Genomic DNA, 9,844 nt, shown 5'->3' on the forward strand with positions numbered 1-9,844 from the left:
TTGGTATAAATTTGATGAACCAACTGTTTGTAAACATATGGTGTTAAGTTTAATACGTTTTGTACTGCACCGCCCTCTAGTGTTCAATACAAGGAAATACATGCGGATTGAAACTAGTTTTAAGAGTCGCCTTCACTTGCTGCTTTTAAAACACTGAATTGTGTGGATTTGGTACCTTTCAAATGAAAGTGAAATAAGCACGAATATAATATGTTTTCATCAACTATATATACACTTTGACTTGTTTTTATATAATAATAATTTTAATAACAATAACTTGTCATAATGTTTACTGGTTATAATTAATTATTTGTTTTCCTGCAGCGCCTGAAAGCAGCATAGTACCTCTTGCTGCTTTCACAGCGTCCTCCTCCTCCTATCCTCTTGTCGCATATTGATCCAGCCGCTAGCAGATCGTTAGCTTTTGTGTCAGTATGGTGTCTGCGGTGTGTCAGTGTTTGTCCGTTGTTTCTGGCTAAAGGTATCCGGCACTTGGTGGCTTTAATGTTCCGTGCAGCTAATCTAAAAACCATCGGCAAAGCGGGAACTGGCTGGTAGGTGGTCTTTGAAGCCAGTGAGACGTAACATATTGTTCACGTCCACTCCACTCTCTTCGGGAGTCAGTCAGCTATAAAGAGCAAAAGCTAGCGGTGCTAGCAGGCTAGCAGCTAAGCTACCCTGAACATCGGAGGGTTTGTTTGTTGTTTACTTTTCGGCGACAGTCGTAAACATCAACCACGCGCTAGAGAAGCGAATGCTGTTACTTAGCAACAGTTAGCTTTCTTTTAAAATGCTCTGCGTGCACTTACTGAGCTAACTGGGAAGAAAACGTTAGCTCTTAGCTCACGTCTGCAATTGCTAACTAAAACACAGAAGCCTTATTGTCAAACGAGTTGCTGACGACGTTACAGGCTCTAGATATGTTTTAGGTAGTCTAAAGACTCATTAACGTTAGTGTTAGGCGTTGATCTCGCCCGTGTGCTGAATGTATTTTTCCCTCGAGGTATGTTATGCAATATGTGAATAATCATCTGGCTGTAATGTGACAGATTACAAGAGCCAGCTCCTATCTAACGTCAGGTCGCCATCTCAAAGCTCGACAGCGTTTAAGTGTTTGGTCGGTGGTGATTTCTTGGCTGCCTGTTGGGTTTTCCACCAATAAAACTCTACAAAATAATTCATACATATATGGGTCTTCGCTATGAGTATCCCAATACCTTATAGCTCCTAATAAAGCAGGATGCGTTATTTGGTTATTCGTCTCTCAAAATTAATTTGTAGAACAGTTTGAACATTTTGGTCAGACAGTGTGATATACAACATAAGGTGCAAAAATATACAGTTGACTGTCACATCTGAATGTCAGCTTCCTCATCACCCACCTACTGCAAGACCAATCACTCAAAACACAGAGAGAATTAAATAAATAAAAAGAACAATTCAACTAAAAAAAAAAAACTAAATAGCAAAGAAAAATAAAAGTTTGTTATTTTTTCCCCCTTCACTTCAGGCACTTTCGCCGGACGATGGACGAGCTGGTCCATGACCTGGTGTCAGCATTAGAGGAGAGCTCCGAGCAAGCTGCCCGTGGTGGTTTCGGCGATGGGGGGGACCACGCGCTGGCCGTGGGCTGCCTGCTGAAGAGACAGGCCCGCAAACGGAGGGGTAGGAAGAGGCGCTCGGACAACCCGCACCCGCCCTGGGAGACGGGCCACCTGAGCGAGGGATCGGAGTCCAGTGTGGAGGAACATAAGGTGAGCTGGGATGTAGGGATAGAGGGGACATGAATCAAGATGGTGAGCTACAAAAAGTACACAACAAGTACATCAGTTCAAAGCCAATGTCGACAAGCTTCCTAAACTGAGAAAAACTACTTGAAACAACCTGAAGACGCCCAAAAATTTAATTAACTGCAAGTGCATAGTGATATCATTATTTAGTATCTCTCCAGAGCTCGTAAACAGTATGGTCCCCAGTTATCTTTTTTCGGTAGCTATGAAAGATTTCAAATTCCCCAGCACAAATCAAACAAACCAATAAAGTGGAATAGAATACGCACATATACGCTCACTTGCCGGTTCGTTAGGTACATTAGGTCCTGCGTTAATTCTTATCTTCAAGAAGGTTATGGTATTCAGCGTTTGTGTAAAATAACTGAGAGTTGTCAATGGTTGAAAACTGTTTTTGTTTTGGAGGCTGTGGTGTGTGCTACTTTTGAATTGTGTTGCGTTTTACTCGCACATGTTCCTATTATTTTGACAACCCCGTTTTAGTCAGTGGGCTACACTTAATTACGGAACCACTTTTGTTTTTAATTCAGTCCAGTTTAACAGCACCACAGACTACGTCTTTGAAAAATGATCAGTTGAATGAGCACCTTTGTTGAATTATCTCAGTTTATAATCTGAAAATGATACCATTCCTAAAGGAGGATTTAGTGCAGGACTGTTAACTCTGTGTGTATGACGTATTTTTATTCAGGCGCGAGTTTTCTCAATAGCATCCTGTTTAAATTTGTCGCAGTTGTAACTGCAGCCTCCGTGCGCCGTCGATTCTATTCTGACTGGCGTAGCTGGGTATTTTCACATGTCTTAATTTAGCATGGGCCTCCACCTCTGGTATTCAGCACCGTGACATTTGTTGCAGGACTACCGTGCCAGTACGGGAGGCGTCTCTGCAGCTAACAGCCATGCCCGTGACAACAGCGACTCGGATGAGCAGCTTGGCCCCAAACGGCGAACCCCGCACACAGACATGGGACGGAGCAAGAGGCCCCTTTGGCCGGACGACCTGGGCGTCCTGGGGTGCGTGGAGGGAACTCGAAGCCTCAGGCGGCGACGTAAGGTGAAACGAATGGCTGTCGACCCCCCCGCAGAACCGGAACCCCCCTCCTGCACGATGCTCGGGCCGCCGCCCGTGCCCAAAGCCAGAGCTGGTGGCAGGCCGCACAGACTGGGGGCGAGCGAGGGCAGGGTCGCCATGGAGCTCTGTGTGGGTGGCCTGGTAGGGTCAGGGGGAGGGAAGAACAGGGTGAAAAAGAGGAAACTGGCGCCCCACAGGCTGGGACTGGAAGCTGCGGATGAGGGAGTGGTGGTCGAAAGTGAAGACCCCATCTCTTCTCCGATGGAAGGGTCCAAGGACAAGATGGAGCTGGAGGAGCAGAAGGGCTCGGACGAAGACATGAGTGACAGGTGGTTAGTGTTTTGACTTTCCTATTACGCAGCTCTTCCGTCTGTGCTTCTGTGTTGTTTCTATGAGTGTGCATGGGAGGCATGGTAGGTACTTTTGTGTCAGTGTGTTATCAAAAACAGTCAAACAGCAAAACCTTACAGAGAAATTTGATCAATCTTTTATGACTATTCTATCATAATAAACTTTTGAGATGAATTTAAGTAAGAACTTTACTATTCCATACCCTTTTCCTCCTACAGTGAGACCAGCAGTGTCAGTAACAGCAGTGACGGAGGCCTCTATACTAACGACGAGGGAAGGCAAGGTATGTACCCTGACATGTCTAAAACTATTTCATGTATGCAACAGAAGAATAACGACTTTAAAATGTTTTGCATGCCGCTTCTGTTTTTGAGATCTAGTTCTCAAAGAGCCAATTGCAGAATGTGGCTCTCTTTGTGTCACAGCAATAGTTGTTAAGCCTCAAGGTGACATTTCCCGTGTCCTGGTTTCAGGGGACGACGAACAGAGCGACTGGTTCTACGAGGGTGAGCCGGGGTCCGGATCGGGACCCGGCGGTGCCTGCGGGATAGCAGGAGTGGTCCCCTGGTGGGAGAGGGACACCGGGTCCGAGGAGCTGGACCTGGCTGACCCCGTCTTCAACAGCATTCTCACTGGATCCTTTCCGCTCATGAGCCCCGGAGCACAAAGAGGTAGATGGGCTGCCAACACACGCGGGGGAATGTTTGCCTCTAAAGCTGTGCTGCGTAATAAGTATTAGAAACTGTGACTCTTTGGCAGTGGAACGTGTTTGAATATAGCTTGTGAAAATGTTGACATGAAATTTATTGGGTGGTATAATGGGAGTATGTATTATTTTACAGGATTAGAGGGCCTTATGAAAATGTACACATATAAATCTTACAGTGTTGTTGCAGTCTCACTTTTGGCCACTAGGTGGCAAGCACAAGTCAGCATTAGTTGTATATGAGATAATACAGTAAAGAATCTGGTTGTAGCATCCAGCACTGAATGGAAAAGTGATCTGTCTTGTCGCTCACATTTTGTAAATCTTTTTCTTTCCTGTACTCACAGTCGTGTCCAGATATTATAGTTCTATAATCAGTATGAGCTAAGCTGTACAGGTAACGGGCGGGTGCGAGATTTTCTTTCATTATTTCTTCATCAGTCAAGCAGGTACAAGGTCTTGTGTCGTTTCCAGGTGTGGCAGTTCCATTTTGAGACTCTTGCTGTGAAACGAGCCATGATTAAGTTGCGAAGCCAAAACATATCCTTCAGGGAGATAATGGGGACATTAGGAGGCACCTGGGTTTAGCGCTAAAATACCAAAAAAATGACTGCGTGCTGTTTACGCCTCATGGTTTTGTTTTGATTGCAATTATTTTTCAGGATTGAACGTTTGGCTCGCAAAGAAATGTTACACGCCAAACCCATGTAGTCAGGTCAGTAGTCACACCCCAGGTTTAACCTCCCGTTTATTCATCAGGCTTTCAGGCCAGGTTGAGTCGTCTCCATGGAAACCAGCAGGCGTCAGATGCAGGGCTGCAGGGAAGCTCCAGCCAGGGTTTCAATGAGAGGCTGGCCAGGCAAACCCAGGACTCCCACGAGTGAGTCCCACTCTTCAGCTCTTTCTTTCTTTTTATTTTTCATTCTCTTAATTCTACTGTTCATGTATTTTATTTTCAAACTGCTCATTGAAATCAAAATCACTTTAAACTGCAGTTTATGCAACACTGTTAGATGTGACTGAGAAGTTATTATTGATATAGTAGACAAGCAAAGGTAACTGGAACATAGTTCAGAGCTTACATTATACAGTATAGACGCATTATTTGACAGTAATGGGATCAAACAGAAATTCAGTTGATTTGACAGCAATATTAATCCATCAGTTCCTCTTTTGTCCTAGTTTTTCCTTGAGTGACTGTGTTCCCGCAGTCCGAGTCTAAAGAGGTTTTTGGGTTTCTGCAGAACAAAATGTTCACTTACAGTCAGAATCGATGATGAATAGTGGTTTGGTTTCTGTCTCTGGACCGCTGCCACGATTCTGAATGTGGGGCTTTGATTACGCTGTTCTATCTCCAACAGGCCTTGGTTTAGCTCGGGCTCGAGGAGGGAGCACGGACAGGTGAGCCAGCCCTCCTCCCTTTTGTTCCCTTTCACACAGCGCGTAACACCTAACAGCTGTAGCGTTCATATCGCGGCCTGTTCACTGCGCAGTTTCACCTTATTCCAAAAAATGACTCGCAAAGTGCTTTAAAGGGTTAATCTTTGTCTTTTGTGACATTTCAGCTGCACTGGGACCCGCGGACGGACAGAGGACATCGGAGGAGCTGTTCGGTGAAAACAGCCAGCAGGTGAGAGCACGAGAAGACTCTCTGTGTCTCAGCTCATAAAATCTGATGCTATCAGCCTAACATTTTTGTGTCACCTGTCCCGTTTTCCAGACAGACCAGCGGGCACCTCGGCTCTCTATGTACGGGGGATGTCAAGCGGAGGCGAAAAGCAGCCCCCCTCGGTTCCACGGCGCCCCCAGGTATTTGACGAACACCTACCTACACACCTAATACACCATCTGGCACTTTTTTTTCCTTTTTTTTTCTTTTTTTTCTTTTTTACCAGCTGCCCCTTTTATTGTATTTTTGGCTCTCGCTCGCTCCCCCTCTTAGTTGAGCTCTAGTTGCTTCCCTCCTCGCCTTCTGTTTCTCACTCGCCCCAGGACTGGTGTGATTTAAAAGGGTTAATTTAGCCGAGTTCCTCTCATCCTTCATATTGCTCTCTGTCCCCCATCGCACCCATCCTTATTTAACCCTGCTTTAGCTGTAAACCCCTTTTCCTCCTAAGCTTCGTCGAACAAAGTCATGCTGTCACAGCAGAGACACTGGATTAGCTCTTAGCCTGTTACACTTGTGTATCACAAAGCCTCCCCTCAAACAACTGCTTACCTCCGGGCTGGTTGATACTTTACGAGGAGGAAGGTTGACGTGGCAAAAGTCTGATACTGTTAGGCCTGTAAGTCCTGTTATAGTATATTTAGTCTGGAGCCATGTCCACTTTTGATCCTAATTGTCTGTCCATGCCTAACATAAATGAAAATATAAGAACTACAACTATCTGTACTATACTCAGACTGCTGACATGGCATTATACAAATCGACCCCATCTAGTGAGCAACCAGACGGGGTCAAGGCCAAATCCTGACGCTGTTGCGTTAGCCCATCGACAGTCATGTGTGCAAACGAGCACGCAGCCTCGCTCTGACCTGCACACGAACCCAGGGCGGATTAAAAAGACGGAGTAGATGGGTAGATAGGTTGCCCTCTGAGACCGGACTGTGATTTCAAAGAAGGAGGATGAAATGACCGCAGACTGTGACGTCCGCTCGCTGGACGCATTTGTTACGCAACTTTGAATTGTGGCCCGGTCAGTCGTGTGGTTTATAAGTAGTCTGCACCAGTCGGTTGACAGAATGACAGATCTGTGAACGAACGAACGTTACAACAGCGAACTCTATTTGAAAAATTTAGACGAGCGCGACAGGCGTTGCTTAATATTGATTAGACTCAGACGGACTTGAATGATCCACGAGGGAAATGACTTGGTCACAGTAGCTTAGTTGCACATAAAAGAAACAGTCTTAAAAACCACGAGAAAAAAGAAGAATAAAATAAGGTTAGATTAAAATAAAATTAAAAAAAAAAAAGTATTATCAAGTAGAATAACATAGAAATCTGATTTATTGATACTATTATATTGATATTATTGTATCAGTTAACCAAAAAAGAAGCTAGCTTGAATCTAATTTACAAAAATATAAAATCAGCAGCTGAAACCAAGAAAATAAACTTTTTAAAATTGTCGACTGTTTTTTGTCGAACAGATCAAAAGGCTGTGATGCTGTGATTCTGTCCTTGTGTAGAGGTCAGGGGGTGATTTCTGACACAGCCCATGTTTCTGCCCTTCCTGGAGCACGGATCACGCTGCACAATGTTTACCCCACGTGGGGCCAATACGCACAGTCCAGAGAGACCTTCCCCATCTGCTTGGAAATTCAATTCAATTTTATTTATATAGCGTCAATAGCAATACAAACTTTCTCAAGACGCTTTAGAAATCCCGGCCTGAAACTCCCAGAGACAGAATGGATGAGTCATTTTTGTTCTGCGGAACAAGATTGTTGTGTCCATATTAATGTAGCCACTGTTTGACAACCAACTGCCCGACGTTGCTATATTTGGTTGCATCATTTATTCTCTAAACATCGTCCCCCATGCTGTTGCTTTTAGCTTCAAATAAAGTTTGTGTGTGATTGAGAAATGCTTTTTATTTCTCATGTTTGAGCTCCTTTTCTGAGCTCTGTTAATTGTCTCGTAGCTTTCAACACGCTCATATCAAGCAGCAGCTTTCCAGACCTCGCGTGTGGTTGATAGTTGCTGCTAATTAGTGTTTTAAGTAGTGCTTGTAAATGTGATTAGCTTCATGGTGGCTATTTTCCATCTTTGCCTGCTTTTTTTTAGCAGAATGACATTAATTTTACCCAGTTTTCCTTTGTCATGCGCCGCCGTTTCTTGTCGATGCAACTAACGCAAGCTGCCGACCCTCTTTTCAGGAGTGGTCGGGGAGAACGCGCCTCCCATCCCTGACAACAACATGGGGAGCCGCATGCTGCAGAGCATGGGCTGGAGCCCGGGTATGGGCCTGGGTCCGGAGGGTAGAGGCATCACCGAGCCCATCCGGGCCACCCAGAGACCCAAAGGCACCGGTCTGGGCTTCAACTAAAAACTCCCAGGGTCTGGATCCCGAACCTGACGCAGTCCAGGACGAGATGCCCCATCAAAGAGGGGACGTATGAGACTCTCCTCAGGGTGATGGGGGGTTGAAAAAAAAAAAAAAAAAAAAAGTTCCAGAGTAATTTAAGCATGTGAGAGTGCAAGAACATAGACTCGTCATAGCAGCAGAGTCTGTGATGAAAGGAGAACTTCCCCATATTGGGGAAGCCGCAAGAAGCCCGACACATCAACACGGACTCCCTGACACGTGAGAGCGGAGAGTGTTGGAACTGAGCCGGGTAAAAGACGTCTTGCGAACACGTCCTCTCAAGAAACTCCACGTTGTAGACAATGACGCCTCGTCTCATCTGTTACCTCAGACGCCATCGTTACAGGCCAGACATCTGAGGTATTGTTGACTATAAAGTGAGCGCGGTGCTTCAGGGTGCGCCAACAGTGGCGGCGCGGTTTGTTTCCAGTCAGCGGCGTCGCGTTGGGAACGAATGATGAATGGTTTTGTCCCATATTGCACAAGAATGTTTAAATCAGAGCTTTGAGTCGGCCATACCTCAAGATTTATTTTTAGGTTCCTTTTATTGTAATGAAGTTAGGGCACGCTGTATTGATGCTCTTGGGGATGTGAATGTTGTTCCCTGTCCATTTTTTATTTTTCGTTTAGCGGAAGGAGTCATGAAGAATGTTTTTATCTCCGTAAAGCCGCAGCGCTCCCCTTCGTCCAGCACCACTACGCACGTTCTGCCGATTTTTACTAAGAAAACACACATTTGTGCACGCGAGGAGAAGTCTTGCTTTTCTGTCCCGTTTTACCAGGTATTATTTGAGGGTTTGTAAAACTCATCGCAAACGGACTGCAGCGTTTAACCACGCTCAGTGACAAAGTGACAGGTTACAAGAGTTTCGGTGTTCCCAAGCAGGTTTAGTAAGAAAAGGGGATATTGCTGTCGTACACATTTAAAGGCCCCACATACGGGTGTTTTCACTTCCCTTCCTTGATTAGACTTTTTCTCAGGACTGTGGGGAAGTACAGACCGTGGCCGACATCTAATCTCAGAAGTGAAAACACCTGACACCAGACGGGACGCGATATGTCAAATATGTTCTTTTTGTTATTTTTTAAATTAGTAGTAAACCCATCTCTGTTCGCCTGATTGGGACGTTGGGACTCTTCATTTCAACTGTCGGACCATTTAGCTCGTTAGCGTATTTTCCATTCGTAGATTGCTGTGAATATAGATTTAATATACGTTTTCATACACCTGGGAGGGGAAAAATGTGAAAACGAGACTTAGAAATTGTGCAGAAAGACGTACTGTAGCAATACTGTTTTCCTCTAAACATCTTGGCTTTTAACCACGATGGAATTCATGGCAATGTTTTTGTTTCCACACCCCGTCTGGGCCAAGACCGGTTAAGAGAAACGTGAGCTGAGAGTTGAGTGACAGAAAAACGTGTAATAAACATGAAGACTGTCAAAACTACTTGGTGTCGTTGTTCTGTCTTGTACCAGCACCACTGCTGTTCATGTTCATCAGGTGGTTGCAGATGACATTGTTTTCACCTAAAAAAATGAAAAACAAAAAAAAAACTCTAGAGTGAAACATTTGAAGATAAATTTACAAGGTTACATACTCTGAAAATGGCTGGTGTAAATAAAGCTGCATATACTGTACATAAGGTAAATGCATGTTAATTTACACCAATCAGCCGTGACATTAAAACCCTCAACCTGTGAAGGAACAACATGGATGATCTCATTGCAGTTTCATGTTCTCCCTGAGAAGCGTTGGATTGGACCACTCCGTTGAGCCGTTGCTCTCCATGTGCATCAATAAGTCTTGGGCACCCATGACTCTTGTCGCAGG

At 44.9% G+C, this 9,844-nt stretch overlaps 1 protein-coding gene across 2 annotated transcripts; it reads left to right on the top strand.

The window, feature by feature from the left end:
* Positions 1-371: 371 nt before the first annotated feature.
* gpatch2 (G patch domain containing 2) lies at positions 372-9,460 on the top strand. 2 transcript variants are annotated; one of them, XM_047573405.1, is made up of 10 exons: positions 372-554; positions 1,511-1,754; positions 2,647-3,194; positions 3,432-3,496; positions 3,687-3,884; positions 4,679-4,799; positions 5,281-5,320; positions 5,485-5,549; positions 5,640-5,728; positions 7,802-9,460. In XM_047573405.1, exons 1-10 carry the CDS (start codon positions 505-507, stop codon positions 7,969-7,971), a joined length of 1,590 nt encoding a protein of 529 aa, XP_047429361.1. In that variant the 5' UTR covers positions 372-504; the 3' UTR covers positions 7,972-9,460. The 2 variants fall into 2 exon arrangements, with proteins under 2 accessions (XP_047429361.1, XP_047429362.1); XM_047573406.1 differs by having other exon boundaries at positions 373-554; positions 2,647-3,191.
* Positions 9,461-9,844: the final 384 nt, after the last annotated feature.

Source organism: Mugil cephalus, chromosome 21 (assembly GCF_022458985.1).
Source record: "Mugil cephalus isolate CIBA_MC_2020 chromosome 21, CIBA_Mcephalus_1.1, whole genome shotgun sequence".
Taxonomy (NCBI): domain Eukaryota; kingdom Metazoa; phylum Chordata; class Actinopteri; order Mugiliformes; family Mugilidae; genus Mugil; species Mugil cephalus.